We start from the raw sequence: 22,527 nt of genomic DNA on the forward strand, positions 1-22,527 counted from the left end.
TTAAGTTAAATTCTGTTGGTTGATAGAAAATGGAAATCAAATTCTAAACTACCTGTATTTGAAGTATTGAATATTGTAAAAGCGATGAAAGAAGTGGAAAAGGGTACAAGCAAATTATATAGAAATAAATGGAATTTGTGGGAACAATACATGCAGAGCAATGTTAGGGGGGGGTGGTAAGAGAAGGCAGGAATTGAGTAGTGATTTATGTGATGTTGGATGGAACAGCAGTTGTTATAAGGAAAGCAACTTTGTAATGAATATTGCATGTAAATAAAAAAAATAGTTTTTCTTTTCTATTTAATGTATGTGTGCCTAGGTCTTATAATAAAGGTGTTTAAAAACAAGATGGTTAGGTGGGATTATGGTAAGCATGTTTCTTTATTTTTCAGTCATTTGTTGACTAGGTTAGCCCAATAATATTAGGCTAGTGGCTTCTTATCAGGAGGGGACCCAAGGTGGTGTTTATACTACTAGAGGAAATTTGATCAGTGCATCTCAGAACTTTCCCTTTTCTTTTTGATTGTGCTGTGGGTTCTTTTACATCCACCTGAGCTACCACAGACTCAAGCAGATGTGACCTCAGTTTAATATCTCATCCAAAGATGGCACACTTATGTATGCTGCGCCCCTTAATACTACACTCTAGCATCAGCAGTCCACTCATCTGAAGTGAGAATAGAACCAACAGCCTTGTGACAGCCATGTTGACAACATGTGATGTCGTAGAATGTGCCAGCACTGACTCTGGGAACTTCCTTGTAAAATGCCAGATTAAGGTTGTTGGAGAGGATAATCTCAGTAGTTCAAACCCATCAGTGAGGGTCCACTTGTAGGTTGTGTACTGTATGGAACTATATGGATCCTGTTTATCCAGTCTTATTTGTTATGTGTGTTGGTTACATTACAGACTGGCTGGGGGGAATAATTTTCTGTTTAAAGACTGACAGAGAGATCTGTAACAGTCTGTACAGAAGGTAGGGTAAGTAGGATGTAAAGTTACCATGTTAGAGGAACAGATGTATGGAAACTTACCTTGGCAGTAAATAGAGGAATACTACATAATGGGAGGTATGACTATAATAAAGATGTTATTTGTGTACAGGCAGCTGGTACAGTCACGTTTTGAATATGTTTTATTGTTCATTTAGTCCTGTTGTCCAAAAACATTGACAGAGTGGAGGCTTTCTGAAGAAGGTCAGCACAACTTGTGTGTTCTCCTCCAAGAGACATGTCAGGGGAAACTAAAATAAATTGCTTTGTATACCAGGGATAACTCTAGGGAAAATAATATGTTACCAATATTTAAGTATCTGAGAAGGATTAACAAAATCCAAGAATGCCATGTTCTTAAGAGGAGGAGCAGTACAGAACAAGGAAGCATGATCTGAGGATAGAATGATTTCTTTTACCCTTTATGGAGGGCTGTAGATGTAGGAAATGTCCACTGTGTGTTAACAGTGTGATTAAAAAAGTGCAAATTACATGTAAAATAGTTCTAAAAATGTTTAGGAGAAAGTGAGGTAAGATGTTTATTATAGACTTAAGGTGATAGGCACACTAGGTAATCCATGCATTGCTTTCTGCTGACAAATTCTATGAAAATTGGTTTGCTTCAGTGGCTTAGAATTTACAGCCTTGATTGCAGTACAGGTCAGACGGGTTCAGCTAACAAACCAGGTACTGCGGAGACTAACTGTAAAGGGTAGAATTGAATTGTCACTGTTCCTGTCTTGGGGGTTATCGTCTACAGGAGTATCCTCTTGTGTTGCAGAATGTCAGCCTTAGCCAGCTGCATTAAGTATGTTGTTTGAGTTTGCATGAAGACAACAGCACATTTTAAGATGGCGATGAGGACATGGAGGAGTCAGTGGGGCAGTGTCAGCATGTATAGCACATTCAGTATGCAAGGCCAATCTGGGAATTAAAAGCAAAAATGAAAGTACTGCAAGTTTCGGATGAGTGCCAGCCGATAACTGTCTGTCACCTCACACTGCTATGATACTCACTTTGTTGGCTGAAAGCTCTTATCCTTCTGGATATGAAAGACCTTTTTGGAGTTGACGTGTGGTGCTGCTTGGATAAGGATTGTGAAGAGGAACGAGTCATTGGGCGCTGGAAGGGTTAGATAACTTTTCTTGCCTCTCTCTCACTTAACTCTTTCACTCCCCAGCACACTTACTATCTCCTCACATACTTAATATTTCCACCCATTGATACTGTTCCTTCCCTCACATTGCTTATTTCTAGCCACCACCCTCCCCTAATATATTTCTTTATATTTTTCCCTATAACTCTTCCCCTCCTTTTTTGCATCACACAATGCTATCCTTACTGCTATTTCTCCCACTTCTAATCTCACTAGCCCTAAGCACTTCCTACCACACTGAGCTCCATATCTTCCCCTCTTCCCTCACCTTTCCCTTTCCCAGACCTCTTCCAACATATAACCAACCTCCAGTGCACTGACTATTGCCCCCTCTCTCTTCTGTTTCTCCCTCTTTCCATATCTTAAATTTAAACTTGTGGCCTACCCTGCTCTTACAACTAAGCCCAAACTCAAGTACCCCATTCCCCTTACTGACAACCCTCACCTTTTCCATCTTGTCTTTGCTCTTCTGGTTTCTGGTGACATCCATCCTAATCCTGGTCCCTCCCCTCTCTCCACTCCCCCTCCACCTTTATCTGCTGTCTCCCCCCAAAAAAATCCTCAAATATCTCCAGCCTCAAACATATATCTATCTCTGCAATGAGCATCCAAAGCCTAAACAAAAAACATCTGAACTTCACTCATGGTTGGCCCAACACAAACCTCACATCCTGGCCCTATCGGAAACCTGGCTAAAACCTCATATCAATTCCTGTGAATTTCTCCCACCTCAATACAATATCTATAGGTCTGATAGGACACCCAAAAAAGGCAGTGGGATGGCTGTCTTGTACTCTTTCTCACTGACGCTAACACCTATAGACATTACCCTGCCTAGTTTCTCCCCTGCTGAACTACTGCTCCTAGACTGCCACATCAATAACTATAGGAAGTTTGCTACTGCCTTTGTCTATATCCCCCCAGGTAAAAACATCCATATCCTTGAACATATACTCTCCTGGATAAACACTTCCATCCCCTATGAAACCATCATTCTTGGAGCTATAGATTGGAACTCCCTTATTGGTGACTCACCCCAACATTTCATAAACCTGTATGGATTCTTTCAACTGATCACTACCCCTACCTACTAGAATAAAAATGCTACTGGTTCCACAATTGACTGGATCTTGGCCAACTCTCCAAACAACTATTGTAACCCTTCTACCTTCCCTGACTCTATTAGTGACCATTCTTCCATCTCTATCTTAAGGCACTCTCCTCATCTCTACAGAGATTGTAGGAAACTGACTAACGTTTCCCCTGAGATCTTTATCTGTGGACTCTCTGCCATCAACTTGTCTTTCTTAAAAACTCTCCCACTCAATGAGTTACTAAATTCAACCACATTTTCCTTGATGTCCTAAACTCTCTTGCCCCAACTCGCAAAATCAGTTTCAAATTTTGCACCATGGCTCTCCAAAGCTACTCATGCTGTGATGCATGAAAGAGATGCTCTGCGGAAAAAAATGGCAAACCAATAAAACTCCCACCTTTCTCCAAGGTTATAAGCAACTCAGAAACCGTGTAAAAAAACTTATTATTTTGGGTAAACGCCAATATTTCACTACATTTCAATGCTCTCACCCAATTGACCCCCAAAAATTCTGGATTACTATCAGCTCCCTGCTCCACACTGGTTCTCCTACCATCCCTAACCCTTTTCCCCTATCACTCTCCCTCTGAAACTGCAGACTTACTCAACAAACACTTCATAGACAGCATCTCTAAACTCCTACCCTCTGGAAACTATGCTCATCCCAACTCTTCTATGTCACCTTCACCTCCCCCTAAACCTCTATGCTCCTCTCTCTTGCTCAGTCTTTTACCTTGCAACCCGTTTCTACTAAATATGTCAAATCTCTGCTTCTTAAACTAAAACCATGCTCTCCCTTCACTGATAAACTCCCCTCTCAATTTTGGAAAATTGCTGCTGAGCCTATTGCATACCCTGTATCTCTCTCTTAATCAACCGCTCCATTCAGGAATCTACCATACCAGAAATATGGAATTCCTTCTGTACCACTCCTCTGCACAAAGGTGGCAACCCTGTTGAACCCTCTAACTATAGACCAACCGCTATTCTCTCACCGCTCTCTAAGATCCTTGAAAAATGTATATATACTCTATCTCAATCACGAAAATATCCTCATCCCCTCGCAACATAGTTTCCACCCTAAACACAGTACCTCGACTGCCTTACTATCCTTTACTCAAAAGGTTGCAGAAGCTAGAGACAACAACCTCCTTGTCTCCTGTCTATTCCTTGATCTCTCTAAAGTCTTCGACACTGTGTCTCATCCCATCTTTCTTTACAAACTCAGTCCTAAGCCTGTCTCCTTCTACTCTTGGCTGGTTCCAATCCTACCTTACTGGCAGAAAACAAGCTGTTAGATGGCAGCAGGCTTTCTCAACCTTCCTTGCTGTTCAAACAGGAGTACCCCAAGGTTCCATACTTGGACCTCTCCTTTTCAACATTTTTATCAACAACCTACATTCATCCTGCAGTCTCTCATCTGTAATACAATACGCAGTTGAGACTACTCTCTTATCTATCTCCAATACTATCTCTGAACTATACACACTAACACAGAATTCCTTTATCTCTGTTGAAAAATGGCTCAGAAACTATCAACTAATCCTTAACCCTAAGAAAACTCAACTCCTCCTCTTCCTACATCAGGCACTCTCTAACCTTAAATCCAATTTTTCTCTTTCCTACCATGATGGCACCACTATCTCCCTTGCCTCACACACCAAACTCCTTGGGATAATAATTGATGACCGACTAAAATTTGACTGGCACATACAGCAGGCCATCAAAAAAAAAAACACCAAAAACTTGGACTACTTTACAGGAACAAAAAATTCCTCCCTGTTGCCACTAAACACACTCTTGTGCAGGCATTTCTCTTACCTAGTGTTGTATACGCCCCCCCCCCCCCGTCCTTACCAATATCCAAACTACCTCAGTGCAGAAACTGGAAGAAACATGCAACAAAATTGCCAGATTTATTCTAAGCCAACCACTCTCTTCACATCACTGCCTTTCACTAAACAAACTTCAGTGACTGAAATTTCCGCACCTTCTCCTACAATCGCAACTCCACACTACCTTTCCCATACTCAGCAACCCCTCTGCCTGCCCTGCTCTCGCCTCCAATGTTACTCTCTACCCCCCCCCCCCAGCCTCTCTGGAGTGCTGATCAACATCTTCTCTCAGTTTATAAACCCAAAAGGAATATTGGCAAACTACTTTACAAAACATTCTGTCTCACTAAATTGAAACAAACTCCGTCTCCATATTAGGTCCAACCTTTCCTTTCCCTATTTTAAAAAGGAGCTTTAAGTCCCACTTACTAAACTTGAAATTATGCCATTGCCTTGGCCACATGTAATCTTAGCCTGACCTACTGTATAACCTGTTGCATCTCCTAACTTTCTTTTTCTGTTAGTAACTTCTGCTTAAACTAACCTACTAATCCCTCAGCTCTACTACTATATCCCCCTTTCTCTCCCCCTCCCATTCTCCACACTATTTCTCCTTTTTATTCCCCCACTTCCTATCAATGTCTATACATTGTCCTTCTTTTGAACAACGATTATGTTTTTGTTTTTACTCTCATATATAGTACATTTTGGCCACTACTATCAGTGCAACCCTTGATGTTCATCATTTTCTTCTTTTATTTTTCTCTCTGTAATTAATTTTGTATTTGCATTGTTATTTTTAATAGTTTTTGTCCTATATGTTTACCTTTGCTTATATTTGCTGGGGCTCTTTCCCCTTGGGTCTCCACTGAAAATGGGTTGCTTACTATCAGTGCAGTGCAGATAGCTAATAACCTTTTCTTTTTACAATTATTTTGTATTGTGATATTTAATATTTGTATATTGTCACGTTATCTTAACTTATCTTTGTTGGGGCTTTTCACCTCGGGTCTCCACTGAAAATGGGTTTGTTTTCAAACTCGGGTGGACTAACCCGGTTAACAAATGTGAAATAAATAAACGACCAAGCTGGTGGGAAAATACTTCTGTGAAGATAAAAGTCCGTATGCAATCATGTAGTTGCCTGATGATCACTTAACAAATTTTTACACAGATGTGCCATTTATGACAGGATAAAGGTGAACGCATTCAAATTTAGAAAAGGTATGAAGTCTCTGTACTTTCCTAAAAACAGAAAAATAAATTTTTGTCGTTTAGAGAAACTTGGGAAATTAAAACTAAGGGGAGACAATATATTCCTGTAATTCATTAAAGATGAGAGGACTTGGCTGATTGCAACACCAGCTTGAGCACAGACCTTTGGTCATCCATGTTTTCATCTACAGGTGAGGAAAGACAGCTAGATCAGACAACAACAAATGTATAAATTGCAAGTTTTATGCAGTGCTTCCATGAATTAGGTATGAATGATTTCTGACTTGAACCTGGTTGACTTCTTTGAGTCAGTCAACAGGACTGTGGATAAAGGTAAGGCAGTGCATACAGCCTACCTCGATCTGACCAAGGCCTTTGATACCATTCCTCACTCGGGAATTATTGATAAACTCGCCAAACAAGGAATCATCCCCTATATCACTAGGTGGGTTGCAAATTGGCTCACAGATAGAACACACAGTGTGAAAGTAGCGGACTTCAAGTCAAACTGCCGACCAGTAATGAGTGGAGCCCCACAGGGATCAGTCCTGAGTTCTCTCCTGTACGGCATCTACTTCTCAGATGTCCAGGCCAACACAAAGGGACTCTGGCTGACCAAGTTCACAGATGACTGTAAGCTGGGAGCCATTATTAAACTCTCAAGTGATGCAGACATCCTACAGAAAGGCCTCACTGAGACCAATGACTGGTGTCGAAATCATGGCCTTAAGCTTAATGCCAAAAAATGCGTTGTCATCCCCTTTGGTAAAAACTCAGTTCCCACTAATTACCACATCAATGGGAGCCTACTGAACACTGAAGGAGTTATAAGAGATATGGGGATGCAAGTTGACAGCAATCTCTCCTTCGATCACCACATTGCCACTGTGGTCAGAAAGTCCTTCTGTGTGGCACATCTCATTACCAAGGGTTTTGCATCCAGGAAGAGAGAGGTCATCATCTCTCTCTCCCTCTACTCTTCCCTCATTAGGCCAGTCATTGAGTATAATGCCCCATTTGGCATGTGCCTTACTAGACATCTGCAACAGCTGGAGAGGCCACAGAGGTAACTCACGAAGAGGATCCAACGCATTAAACACATTTCCTACATGGACAGACTCAAAAGACTGCAGCTATTCTCTGTCTCATATCGTCTACTAAGAGGCGATCTCTGCTTGACTTACAAAGCCTTGTCTGACCCAGCTCTGTTAGAAATGCTACATCTAAAGAAATCCCAATCCCTCTACACCACACGCTCTAGAGACCTCAACCTTATTACCACAATCAACAGAACATGCTGGAGGGACAGGTTCATAACCCAGAGACTGCTCATGCTCTGGAATAAACTTCCCATACATGTCAAGCAGAGCACTTCACTGGCCATTTTCAAAAGAAATCTTGATGAGTGGATGAGAAATAGAAAGTTCACCCTAGGCATCACGCCAGTGGCTCTACTTAATATAGAGGCACTGGGAACTAATGTCAGGCCGCACGATGCCAAGTCACTTCTATGGGCTAGGCTTGTAAAGACTCCAGGGCCATTAGCCTAGTTACACACCTATGAATGAGGAATGCTGTCTGTTGAACAACCAGGTGGACTCATCCCATTTTTCCAAATGAAGAATTTCCTTCCGATTATATACATATAGTGTCACACACAGTATCTCAACTCTTCTGAAGAGCAAAACTATCTGATTAATTGAGGAAGGAGTCTTGTAGAAGAGCTCACCTCCCACTAGTCTGGCATTAAGGTTGTTTACTGAAAAGTTGAATCCTTTTGCAAAAGAGAAACCCATTTGGGGGTAATGTGAGATGCTTCCTAGTGAAGAATGTAAGAAACAAATGAGTCATTAGGGCATCAGAAGTGTTAGCTGGCCAAATTGGTGGGGGAGAAAAAAGAAAAAAAAATCTGCAAAGATTGAAGATCTTTAGTAATCATGTAGGCTCATGATCACCTTTTAACAAATGATGGCACACTTGATAATTTTCTGACAAGGCAGACGTTAACCATCCAAGTATAGAAATTGTTTATTTAGGTCTGGAGTCCCTGTATATTCTTAAAAAAACAGAAAAAAAAAACACAGTTGTCATTTAGTGAAACTGAAAGTTAACACTAAGAGAGCCAGTGTATTCAGATAACTCATTAAAGTAAGCACAATGTGGCTCATTGCAACATCAGGTAGGACATAGTGATTGAGTCATCCATGTTTTCATAACTTGGTGATAAAAAGATTGCCCAGTAGCAACTAATTTTTTTTTTTTTTTTTGTAGAGTTCCGTGAATATGTATGAGTAATTTGTGACTTGAGTGAACAAAGCTTACCATTGAATAATAATGGTGTTGGCACATTTTTCTTATTAAAACCTTCCTTGAGATTGACAATGGTTTATGTTGCACAGAGTCTCTACAGATCTCTTCCCAAGATCACTGTTACAGTATTCTTTACAAAAGGTACATCTTTCCAAGGGTTGACAATATATACCAAAGCCTGGGTTGTTGCAAGCAGCGTTCAACCAAAAAGAGTTAAGGTATGTAAGGTGACGTACATACATATGCTAAAACCTCAGAAATTCTTTGTCACCTATCTGAAAGTTGTATTGTGTCTTCAGTGTGTTGGATATATGTCATAGAACTGATTACAAAGCCATTGGGCTTATACGTACCCTACCAGGGACCCTTCCTTTTCTTTGGTTACTCTACTTTTAAGTACATGTCATCCAGAAAAGTGAAATGTGATTGTGAGAGATGAATTCTCCATAAGGGTCATCACAACAAGTGTTTATTCCGCTTAGGTGTGGAACATAACCATAGGGAGTGTTCCTTGTGCTGTCTTCTTTATCAGTATATCTTGAGAAACAGCATCTTAAGCTTCTCACCCAAGACACAGTGTCTGCTAATTCTTCCTGCCTTAACATCCTGCCTCCAGTAAAGAAGTCGAAAAAACTTCAGAGATTTCTGCTGTCCAGCCCTAGCCATATGTCTTTGCTTTGTCCAGTGATGAGACCTCGAACAGTCTGGTTCTGAACCTAGTTCCCATTATTGAGACCCCGTCAGAACCTGATATGAAACAGGGCACCAGCTTGAGAAGGGAGAACTGAGGATAGTTATTTCTGAAGTGATTGAGGGATTCCTCAAATTCTTGTGTGCGAGAAAGTACGCTTTTCCCTTATTGAGGCACTCCAGGGCTCTACCCCCCTGAGATTTGTATCTGCTAACATACCCACCGAAAAGAAGCAGAAAAATATGTATGCTTCTGCTGTGGCTAGAGACCGTCAAAAGGAAGTGAAAGACTTTATGCAGTGTCTCTTTAAGGCTCTCTTGTCTCTGAAGCCCCCCAAGTCTTTTCCAGTACCTTCTGTTGTTGGGACCCCTTTTTTTCTACTCCTTTAAAGAGCCATAGGGTTTCTTCTTTAGAAGGTGGAAGACCTAGATTCTGATGAGGAATTTCTTCCATATTATTCCCAGTTTCATTCTCCCTTAGCTGTGACTTTGATGAGGAACAATTCTCTTTCCTGATTCCCCTGTAGAAGGACTATAGTCAGAATGATGCGATACTTCCAATGGGAGAGTTTTAAAATGTCTGATGTTCAGCTAAGGTATTATGAGTTGCTTCAGGTGGAGACTCCCAAGCCTTCTGCTGTTCTAGAAGCATTACTGGACACTTTTGTATGTGTTTCTTAGCATCCTGATTCTCAGCTTCCTGCTCCTAAAAATGTTAGGTTTTGTAAGGTTCATTAATCAGAAATGTATTTAGAAGAATCTCTCCTCTGATCCCTCTTGTATCTCTTTCTGCTGGTAAAAAAACTACAAAATTGCTCACTTCTGCTAAAGTCTTGCCTGATGATAAGGATAGCATTGCTATGGACAGATTTGGCAAGAAGGTTTATACTTCTGCTACTTTGGCCTTTAGAGCCATCAACTGTCAGACTCACATGACAAGATATGCTTTATCTCTTGTTTCTAAGCTTGGAGAAGTTCTAGGTCATTTGCCTGATTCTGACTAAAAGTCATTACTCTTTCTTGGTTCTGCTTCTTAGGTTGCTAGGCATACTATCATGTGCAGTTGTGATGCTGCTGATACTTCTTCCAAGGTGGATGTGTCAGTGTCAGTCATTCAAAGGTATTCTTGGCTTGGACTTCAGTCCCTTCCTGAGTATGTTAAAGCCAAACTGTTGGACTCCCCTTTGGATACTCAGAATGTATTTGGTTCTGCTGCTGCAGATCTGTTTAAAATTTTACATGACAAGGGTAAAGTGATCCAAGACCTAAAAAAAAATTTTCCTCTCCCCTGTCCTAAAGTATCATAGGAATTCTCCATCTAAAGCAGGTACTTTTTTTAGGAGACAACAAAGATAGCATCAATAAGATAAATGTTCCTCCAAAGGTAGGTTTCCTGACAAGTCGGTACAGGATTTTAAAATTCAGAAACCCTCCTTTCTAGGTAAATCTGCTACCCTATGACTATCTTTCCTTCGGCCAGATTCCTCTTTCTTAAAGACTGTCCCTATCTTTTCCAGTTTGGCAGCAGATCACCACAGATCAGTGGGTTCTCTCTTTTACCAGAAAGAGTTACAGGATGTCATTGATGTCTCTTCCCCCTTTTACAGGCATTCCTCAACCTCCACCAAACCAATTGTCCGTGTTTCCTCTGATCCTTCAAGATCTTCTGTATTAGGATACTATTCATCCTTTTCATTCCTCTCAGGTAAGCAGACGTTTCTATCCTCAGATGTTTCTAGTTCCAAGGAAAGAGGCTTCCTGGAGGATAATCTTAGATCTTCCCTTTCTCAACACTTTCCTTCTAGTCCCCACTTTCAAGATGCTCTTCATACTTTGCTTCCCACTCTTTTTCCTCAGGTTTTTTGGTGTCTCTGGATCTGAAGAATGTATATCTCCACATTCCTATTCATTCTCTTTTCAGGATGTTTTTGAGATTCTCCTTTTCTTCTTTTCATTTTCAATTCTCTGCTTTTCCCTTTGGTCTTTCTATGGTCCCAAGGTCGTATTTACTAAATGTATAGCTCCTGTCATAGCATATTGCATACTTTATGGCATTCAGATATTTCCTTACCTGGGTGACCTTCCTTCTACTTCTCTTCATCTTAAAGGACTTTAGAGTTCACTATGAGGTTCCTCCACAGTCAGGTTCACTGTAAACTAAAAACAGCCAATTCTGACTCCCTTTCAAGGTCAGATTTTCTTGGTCTGCAGTTTTTATAGTCTTTCTATGTCTGCATTCCTTCTCATGACTTGGGTTCTTTTTCTCACAGAATTATTTCAAAACCTTCTTCTGTTGTGCATGACCACTGCAAGAGAGATTTTAATAGCCCTGGAGTTTGTGGCATCCACCATTCCAATGATTTTGTATGGCATAATCCATATGAGGAAGTTGCAGTGGTACTTCAAGACCGTTAGGCTCCAGCATTGCCATCCTTTTTAGACTTTCATATTCCTCTCTTGCCTTGCCTAAGGAAGGAATTTCTGGGGTGGATCAGTCAGGTTTCCTGTCAGTCCGGGACAGCAGATTCTGATTCCAACAATGTCAGGTTTCAAGGCATTTGGTCTCTCGGCTGTTAACCCAGCGGTGTAAACCTTGGCTCCAGATGATTGTCACTGTTGAAGTGACACCCCAACCCCATGTACAAAAATGGAAAAGGGGCTGTGGCTGGATGGATGTTCTCCTCAAGAGAGGTAGCAGATCACATCAGTATCAAAGAGATGAGGGCTTTGAGTCAGGCTGTTCAGTCCCTGCACTCTCTGGTCTCCAGGTCCTCTGAGTGTTCACAGACTGCATCACAATCACGTGACACATAAACAAGGGCCAGGGTTTCTCTGTGGACTAATTCTTCCTTTATACCTAAGGTAGTCAGTGACTTGTCTTTGAGCTAGTCTTCCATCTTTTTTCCCCCTCACCTCAAAATAGGGCTGAGAGGATTCTTCATTCTTTGGACTTCATAGGTTTTAACTAGGCTAACGACTACAGGGCCTTTTTAAGCCTAGCTATGCATCCCAAATCTTTGACTAGTTCTGATACCCTTGATAAGTGTAAGCATGGGCTTGGGAGATGAACCATTTACAGGTTACCTTTGTCCGTTAGAGTCATAGGTGCAAAACCAGGGATGAATTTCCAGTTTCCCATCCAGTTGTCCAAGTTGCACTTGAATTGGGTTAGGGAGGAACTCTGCTTCACATGAATGGGGAGCCTATTCAATAGACATGGCAGTCACTGGGATACATACCTATCTTTTTACCTTGACAAGACTAAGGATATTAGTGTGAGCAACTTTGTTTCTTTTCTTTGACAAGAAACTTGGTTTTCCATAGCCGAGGTAGTGCAGCAGTTAGCGTTGTTGCCTCACAGCAAAAGATTCTCCAGTTCGATTCTCGGCTGGGGCGCCTTCTGTGCACAATCTGCATGTCATTCCTGCAGTCACATGGGATTCCTCCAGATGCTTCGGTTTCCTCCCACATTCCAAAGACATGCAGTAGGTGGATTGAACACTATAAACTGGGTATAGGTGAGAAGTGTGTGTATGAGCGAGTGGTTCGAATAAACTACTGCAGCAGGGCTAGCCACCTGGCGGTGTAGACCTTGGCTGGAGATGATTGTCACTGTTGAGGTGACACCCTGACCCCATGTGCAAAATGGGAAAAGGGATCGAGGATGGATGGATGGATGGATTCTTGCCATGGGAAGCAGCTTCCTTTCTCTGTTAGAACCCACTATTCTGGGGTAGCTGCCTCCTCTGGGACCTTTTTGTTTTTCAAAGGCTTAGATACCAACTGTATTTCTTGAAGCAGCTACTTGGTCTTCTGATCACACTTTTACTAAACATTGTAAGTTTTTTTTTGCCAGGACCATTAAACAAGGCATGGTGGATTGTTCCTCTGTTCCGTCTTCCTGACACTTTTCTTCATAAGCTTCAATACTTGATCTTCTTGTAAGGAATATTGCTTCAGTGATTAAGGAAGGACGTTGTACAGTTGTGTAAGAACTTACCATAACAGTAGATGTCCTAGTGATTAATTTTGAAGTATTCCATCCCTCCCTTCCTTCTTCGCCTCAACCTCTTTTCCTTTATTTTCCTGGGGCATGTAAGTTCTAAGGTTTTATCATATGATCAGTAGGACATCTACTGTTACAAGTTCTTTTACAACTGTACTTTCTAAAGTGTAAAACTGCCTGATTCCTCCTCCTAGGAGAACTGCTTTTTTCATGTGAAAGGTAGCCGACTGATGCACATTGCCAAACTTTCTACACCTAGGCCTAGCAATTGCTACTTGTGTTCTATACTTCAGCCTTTTCAGCCTTTCCTCTTTCTTCAGCTGCCTGTCAGCCAGCAGCAGCAGAATAATGCTCAGGACACACAGAAGTAATCTGCTGTAGTACCTGAGTGACTCTAATACAGAAAGCCATCAGAATCTTGGGATCAGTGCACTGCCAGGGGGGCCTGTATTAGATCTGTTTTCCTGCTATTAAATCTCCTGGGGTTAAACACTATACAGGGTGGAACTACATTATCACCTTTGACTGATTTTGCAGTGCACATCCTGAACTTGGACCTCACAAGGTGATTCTAATTAAACTGTTTTAATGTCAAATCATTTGTATTGCTCTGTATGCTAGCAGTGCTGATGACCTTTGCAAAGCACACCTTTTCTGTTTGCTGAATGAGTTAATGTGCCAAATTGAAGGGTTTGCTGTTCAGTGTGAGTACTGAAATCAGGATAAACTGCTTGAGGTTGTCCAACACTTGTTTGCAGCAAATACTGTAAACTCTGACAGAAGTATTGACTCACTGTTCAGTTAGCAGCAAGCAAGCACAATTTGCTTTCGTTCATTGTTATTAGTATCTAATCCTCCACTTAATTTGGTTTTATCAAAATGTAGTGATTGTAGTGGCGAGGATGAATGATTGCACCTGGCTTTTGCCATCTTGGTGCCTATACATATGGAAAATACTACTCTCCCTATCTCATATGTCTATTAAGATTCTTTTTTATTAACCTGTTTATCTTTAAAAATGATAGTGAGCATCTTGGCTAGGAGAAATGTTCATGTTCTAGGCAAAAGGTTACCAGCAAGATTAGGACAGTATGTATGCTTTCAGTGCAAAACTGATCTTGTGGCTGAGCACCATATCACCATGGTATCCATACTGTCTCCTTGCATACACTTTGGAAGTGAAAAGCAAACAAGCAGATGTTTCCATGTTTGGCACACGGGGAACTGAGGATGTAAAGTAACTCACTAAAGAAAGCATTGGTCTTTTATTTTGTCTCAAGCTCTGTTTTATTTTAGTCGTACATTCCATTGATAATGTCTTTCCATACTGCGTTTTCAGCAGTAGCTGGCAGAAGAGGCCTTCTCTGAAGGTACTGCTTAAGAAAATATCTTAAGAAGGTGAACTCACTCATCAGGTTGTCGTAAAGATAAGCATCAGTTGACCTCCAGAAATAGTAGTATGTAAGATCCATGCTGAAATTTATTCTCAGACAAACTAAGAGGTAATGTCCATTAGAACGTTATAGGACACTGAACAGACCACCCGGGTTACAATGTGAGTTGCAGTGTCAGAATTTCTTAAACCTAGAAGGTTCATTATTTCCCTGTAGCATCCATCTTGGAGAGTGTTTGTATACTTAGTGTTCTTAGTCATTTGTTTTAGTGAGTGATTTGTGTTTTGTATGTGGTATTTGTGTTTTTATGATGTAAGAAATTAGTACTTCACATTTTTTTTTAGTTTTATTTACTAAAGATGACTTTAACAAAACACTGATAACATCATCATTTTGTAACATTTTTATACCAAATTTCCACAGTATTGTTTGCAACTCTTATTTCATAAACTGTGCACTGTCATTGTGCTTTTTTTCCTGAAAATATTGTGTTGTAAACTGTCTGGGAAATATTTTCAGACAGATTTGTGCAGTGACATTTGGATAGTCAGTGAACTATGGACTTAGAAGATGATGTGTTGAAAATCTAATGTGAAGATATTGAACAATTTAAGTATTTGCTTAGTTTACTAGTGAAAAAACGTCAGACTTTCAACTTTTGTCGGTGGCTCAACAGGAGGCATACTCACCTTGGGTGGTGGAAGATCTGATAGCTGTAGGTTCTAGTCCCACACCAAATACCTGGATTCATTTCTAGTACTGACACAGTAGTGCAGCATAAGGTGGGGTAATGTACTCCTGAGTGTGCCATCCTTCAGATGAGATGTTAAACTGAGGTCCCATCTGCCTGAGTTGAAGGTAGCACAGATGGATGTAAAAGGTTCCTCAGCACTTATTGAAAAAAAGTAGAAGTTCCCAGGTCAAATTTCCTCTTAGTCAGTGTGAATACCACCTTGGGTCTTTGAAAAGAGGACACTGGCTTAGTGAGATTATCATAGTCAACAAAGAGAAAATTAAGTAAAATCACAAAGTTTGTGTAGTACACTTTTAAATACAGTCAGTGTCCCTTACTTTACCATTTCTTACCATGTTCCACCAAGATGTCCTGACTGAAATCACTGTTGCAGTATTTTTAACCAGTGGTTTACCACCTCCAATGTCTGGCTGGGTTACCGAAGCTTTACCTTCCCAGGATTGTACATCTGACATGTGACCTTAGCTTGAAAATGTGAAGGTATGTAGGCGAATGTACAAGTGTAATTCCTCAGACTGTCTTGTTGCCGGCCCAAATGCAGATTTTATATCCATTGGACTGGTTGATTGCCATTTTGCTGGTACCATTGCTTTGAATTATCAGATAAGTGCCCCATTGGAGAACTTTCCTTTATCTTTTTTAAAATTGTCTTGCCTTATCGGTATTAGATGTCTGCTAGAAGGCATACGATAGGCAAATCCCATGCAAAGATTTGCATGCCCAGTATCTTTTTTTGCTTAGTAGAGGAACATGATTACAAGACCTGTTCCATTTGTCAGTCTTTTGTATCCAAGACTTTGTGGTCCTGTTTGTCCTTGCTCAATATTTTTTGGAGACCAAGTGTCTGAAATGCTTAGACTACTCCAAGATGACTTATTCCACTTTCTCAGACGTACCTTCTCCAGTTAAGAAAAAGCTTATAAAAGGTCTAGGCTAGAGACTTAACTCTTTCTGATTCAAGCATACCAGCTGAGGTTTCAGTACACTCAGTGTATTAACTCCACCTCACATGCCATCTATCGAGACCCTGTTGAAGGCATCTTTGGTCACAAAGGGCCTTATGACTGAGGAATCCATAGAGAAAGATGAACTGCAAATTGTCATCTGAGGATCCTCAGATATTAGGTAGGGAAGAGGTCCCAGTTAAACTAATAGTTACATCAGGGATCTGAACCACTTTATTTTGTTCAGGCGGACTTCATGTCAAAAAAATAAATGGCAGAAAAATAAGCATATATTTTCAACTCCTCCTCCTTTTTCTGTGAAGAAAGAATGGATAGACTTTTTTTTTCTCAGGGTTTGTTCATGACCAGTTTGAACCTGAAGCTTCCTTTCTTTTCTTCCCAACCCTCTCCCCAACTCCTTAAAAGACTGCTGTGGTTTTATCTTCCTTGGAAGATGAGGAGGTTTCTGATTTTTACCATTCCCTGGCTTACTCCTCTCAAATCCACTCTCCTGGCCAATCCCTTCTGTTGGTAAGGACTGCATTTCACCTGACTCTCCTTTGGAAGAACCTTCTTCTAATGAGTCAGTTTTAAACATGATGAAGCACTTTTAGTGGGAGTCTTAAAAGATCACAGAAGTCCAGAAAGTATACTGTAACCTCTTGGAAATGGACACTCCAGCCCCATCTCCATTTCCTGAGGCTTTCTTAGATGCTTTTCAGTCTACCTCACCTGCCCCAGACTTTCAGCCTCTTGCCTCAGAAGGCCAGACAGATTTTATAAGGTTCTGGATGATAAGTTCTTGTTTAAAAAACATGTAGTATACCCCTCTGTAGTGCTTCTTTGTTCTGATAAACTTTCAAAGCTCTTTCCAAATGTCAGCACCTTCCCTTCTGACAAAGATAGCAAGGTATGGATAGGTGGGGAAAAAAGGTTTGTACTTCCTCTGCATTGGCACTCTGGTCTTGTAATTGCCAAACCCAGATGACCAAGAATTTGATATCCACACTCATCTCTTTTACAGAAGGTGTTGGTGGATCTACAGGGAATTGACCCTAAACGGCAAATGCTGTCCTTACTTAGTCAAGCTACCCAATAATCCAGACATAGCATTAAGTGTAGTTATGATGCTCTAGAGGCCTTGTCTAGGGCAGCAGCCACTGGCTGTATCACCTACAGGTATGGATGGTTGCAGAACAAATCCTTGCCCAAAGACCTAAAGCTAAAATTGCAGATTCTGCTGTAGATAAGAACCTCTTGTTTGGGTGTCAGGCAGCTAACCTTTTCAAAACACTTCAGGACAAGGCAAAAGTCATGAAGGACTTCTGACTACTTCTGTTAACCTCTGTATTTAGGTACTAGAGGAATTATCCTACAAAACCTACCTCTTTTGTTAGAAGGGATCCTAGATCTAGTCAGAAACACAGGAAGGCTCCTAGAAGGAGATTCCTAGAAAAAAATTGAGGGATTCCTCCTCTGGGAGGCCTAGCTTTAGGGAAAAAAACTACCTGCAGACTTCCCCTCTGCCCCCTCACCCATGTCCTGCCATTCTCAAAAATGGCTCACCCAATCTTTTGCTACCTGAGAAAAGATTACCACAGACAATGGGTTCTTAAAAAGGGCTATGCCATGTCTTGGATGGAGATTTCCCTACTAAATGACATACTTATCCCGCCCCACATCCAGATCCATTTGTTTCCACCCATTCTTCAAGAATTAAAAGCACAAATACACAATGGGACCCGTGCCCAAATAATTTGTGGGGAAGGAGATTTACTCCAGACTCTTCTAGTGCCATGAAGGGCAGTGGAGACTCATACTGGCTCTTTCCCTACTGAACATCTTAAAATTACCAACCTTCAGAATGCTGTCACTACACACACTGCTGCCTTTCATACTGCCTCTGGCTTTTCTGGTATCTCCAGATCTGAAAGATGCCTAACTCCAGATAGCAGTTCACCCCCCCCCCCCCAGAAGATTCTGTATGGTTTATTCTGGGTCATCTTACTTTCAGTTTACTGCTTTGGTCTCTCTTCAGCCCCAAGAGTTTTCACAAAGTGTCTGGCACTAGTGGTGCTTTCTGTCAAACCCAGTGAATCCAGACTTACATGATCTGTTGATCCAGGCTATCTCGCCACAGATTCTTCTGCAGCATCTCCAGTTCACCCTCAACTTCTTGTCACAGTTGGGTTTCACAGTCATCTACAAGAAGTCCTCCATGCAGCCAACTCAGGGCATAGTTTTCCTGGGGTGTAGGCTGGGTATTAAAAAGATGCATGCCTACTTGCCTCGGGGGGGGGTGGGGGTGTAGAGCCTTATAGACTACTTTAACAGCCTTGTCTCCCTCTGTTAATGTTTAGCCAATGAGATCCTAAGGGCTCTGGGATTCATGGCAGTTTACTGTCCCACTTCTTCCTCTAGCCAAACTGCATGTGGGGAAATCCAGTGGTACATGAAAACAATGTGGTCTCAACACACACACACACACACCCTTTAGACCCAGTGATTCCTCTGTTATCTGATGGAAGGACCAGGTCATACTCAGTCCAGCATTTCCCCTTCACTGCTCCAACTCCACTTCAGGAAATGTACATAGATGCCTTGAATGGGACATGGGGAGCTTGAACATGGGCACACTGAGTACAGGGCAGGTGGTAGCCAAAACTGCTAGTGGAAAACATCAGTTTGAAGAAAACAAGAACCCTTATCCAAGCTCTTGAAGTTTTCTGCCATGCCTGGAAACTAGGTCCCCTATGAGTGTTTACAAACAACACAACTGTCATGCAGTATATAAACAAGCAAGATCATACCAACTGTGCAGATTGGCACAGAAAGGCTGGGACCTTGCCACCCAGAAAAGCATGTCACTTGTAACCACTTCCACCCCATCACAAGAAAATGTGTAGGCAGACGCATTAAGCAGGACCTAGAAGGAGCCTCAGAAATGGTCCCTGAACTTATGGGTGGGGCACATCTCGTATAGACCAGTTTGTCTTAAGAAATAACAAACAGCTGCCCGTCTTCTACACCAGGGGCCCTTGCCCCGCAGCCTGGAGGACACATGCTTTCTCTTTTCAGTGGTGAGTGAAATTCTTCTATGCCTTCCTTCCACTATCTCCCATTCCAATATTTCTTATAAAGGTCCAAAAAGGAAAACCAAAACCTTTCTTGGTGATCCCCTTTTGGCTAAGACAACACTGGTTCCCTTTATTTTTCATCCAGCCAGTAGCATGTGGTGCAAGCTACCAGTTCAAGCAGATGTCATCACACAGCTGTCATCCCTGAACCTTACCTGTGGATGATAGGGTTCTAATTCCTTACACGCACCATTTCTTTGAGGGTGTAATTCAGGTTCTCTAAGAAGCCAAGGAGACCCACCACTCAGAAATCCTCTACATAGTCAAATAGAATAGATTTTCATTTCGGTGCCATAGGAATGGACAGGACCCCAATAGGTCAGAGGCACCTTCTTTATTGAAATACAGGTCTGATCTATTTTTTCATTAAAGCTCAACTGTCAGCCATCTCTATCGGTTTATCTCTCAATCCACCACTAATGTCTAGATCTGAGGTCAGGCTATTCCTTAAAGGGGTTCTGCTTCTTAGACCACCAAGGAAGCCAATAACCCCTCCTTGGGACGTCAACTTTGTACTGGTAAAGCTCCCCTTTTGAACTAGGAGCATCAGCAAATCTCAAATGTTGCACATGGAAAGCTATTCTTCTTCTGGTTTTCACTTCAGCTAGCAGAGTTTAAGAGCTTCAGGCACTTATGTCCATTCCTCCCTTATCTTTTGCAAAGACAGGGTGACCCTGAGGGCTAACTATTCATGCCCAAAGTAGTGAATGAGCTGCCTCTCAATAAGGATGTAAAACCTTCCTACTTTCTTTCCAAACCCACAGAATCGGAGGGGGGGGGGCTCCTACACACTCTAGACCTTCATAGACAGTTAAGATTCTATTTGGACAAAACCAAATCAGTTTAAATGTCTAAACAACTGTTTGTTTCTTATGGATTCATAACTGAGTCAACCAATATCTAAAAAAACATTGCAAGCTGGATCTCGAAGGCCATCTTTTGTTTTTATTCTTTGTATGGCAAATCCTTGCCCTCATGCCCTCGAGCTCATTCTGCTAGGTCAGTGGCATCCTCTAGAGCCTTTTGCAAAGGGGTGGATACCATGGCCATACTGGAAGCTGCCTCCTGGTCTTCTGTACGCACCTTCACTAAACACTACAGAATTGATGCCTTTTCAAGGTCTAGAGCTGCCTTTGCTAGGTCAGTCATTTCTGGTATCTTGGATAATTCTGCTTACTAGCCAACTACCCTTTAATATTCCCTTCAAGTTTGGGAATCACCCACTGGTTAAGAATACTGCAACAGTTATTTCAGTCATGGTATGGTACAGCTGAGTAAAAACTTACCATAACAGTAGATGTCCTACTGATCACTGTTGCAGTATTCCTTCTCACCTTCTTCCCCACTATGCTTATTTCACTTAGTCTCTGCTGTCTCCGTCTGTTCCTTATCTATTGACAGTAACCTAGGACAGGGGGCTTCCCTACAACTTCATTTTTCACGTGTCTCAGAAGATTTTCAGGCCACTGGCTTGGAGATAGTCTAAGGACTTGCACTTGTATGTCCACCTATATACCCTTAAGCTTGCGAGCTGAGGTCACTCATTGGATGTACAATCCTGGTGAGGTAAAGCTTTGGTATCCCTGCTGGACATAAGCGGTGATAGCCCACTGGTTAAGAATACTACAACAGTGATCAGCAGGACATCTACTGTTATGGTAAGTTCTTACACAACTGTTCTTTTTCAGCATAACATCTGTAAATCCCTACCTTATCAGTAATGTAACTGTCATTGTGCAGTTCTTATAAAAACATATTTTTTTGCAAATTATGAAGTGATGTTTTAAGACAGAAGTGCAGAGTGACCATTACAAGATGTGTTCAAAGTTTGATGAAAAACTGAAGGCACAAGTGTTAGTTTTTAGTAGAAAAAATAATGAATTTTCAGCATTTAATGTGGAGAAGTTGAGGAGTAAGGATTTGGTTACACTGGGGATGGGGGGATTGGCCAACCTCAGTATATTTATATGCTCTTTTTACTGTAGTCATGAGTAGTGACATCATGACAGAGTAGATTTTCCTGTTAATTACAAAGTTACATTTTCTTTGCTGTTGACCATGAGAGTCCTTTTGTGCTCACAGTGTAACAGCAGACAAGATGCTGTGACACAATAGGGCAGATTGTTTGCGGTAAATTTGTACCATTCCTTGGGATAAGGTCATATATTTTGTTGCTAAGCAGCATTCAAAATTAAATTTAGTAGGAGGATTGTTGGGTCGTTTGTTAAATAGTGAATTTTGCATCATGATTCCAGTTGATGGAATCACTTTTTTTCCTGGTTCTGTTTTATGTAGGCTATATTTGATTTTATCAGACTGTTGTTTCTTTTATCTTAGCCAGTCAACTTTACAGGTTTTCTAATGCATGTTAAAACTTTTAATGGTCCTGTAGATGTTGCATGGCTGCTACAGTTTTTGCCCCACATATGCTATTCTGAAATATTTTTATCCAAACATTTTTATCTAGTTTTATCATCTGTACCACATGAATAATAAAAGCCACCACCACCACTAATTATTTTCAATATTGTATAACAAACTGTTTAATATGTCTTGTGAGGTCTATACATTGACAGAAGGGTCTTTAAATGTTTATTAGGTAAACTGGAATACAGATTTCAGATTTTTTAAATAAAATGTAGCATCTAATACAACTAATTTCCAAATATTTGAACTGCATTTCTTTTTTTTTTTTTCTTTAGACTCGTGGATCTATTCCTTTCTTCTGGTCACAGAGACCAAATCTCAGGTATAAGCCAAAGCCACAGATCAGCAAAACTGTGAACCATGTAAGTTTATTTTGCTGTTTTCATTTTACAGCACTTGAAATAAATCCTGTCTGTCTACCCTATGAACTCTTCCATAAAAAAAAAAAAAAAAAAAAAGTGTGACTGTAAATTAATGAAATAAATGATGTCCTTCTATTCCCATGTAGCAATATTCTTAGTGTGAGGATTCTCTGCTTCAAGCGACCTGAACATCTGCTCCTATACAAAA

The 22,527-nt window shown here is 41.0% G+C and overlaps 1 protein-coding gene across 1 annotated transcript in view; it reads left to right on the plus strand.

The window, feature by feature from the left end:
• Positions 1-22,527, plus strand: part of SACM1L (SAC1 like phosphatidylinositide phosphatase) — a 1,643,742-nt gene that overhangs the window by 722,481 nt on the left and 898,734 nt on the right. The window contains exon 9 of the mRNA XM_044065524.1: positions 22,233-22,319. Within this exon, the coding sequence (XP_043921459.1) occupies positions 22,233-22,319 (87 nt within the window). The remainder of the gene's footprint in view (positions 1-22,232; positions 22,320-22,527) is intronic.

Source organism: Protopterus annectens, chromosome 3.part0, assembly GCF_019279795.1.
Source record: "Protopterus annectens isolate FY-2018-M chromosome 3.part0, PAN1.0, whole genome shotgun sequence".
Taxonomy (NCBI): domain Eukaryota; kingdom Metazoa; phylum Chordata; order Ceratodontiformes; family Protopteridae; genus Protopterus; species Protopterus annectens.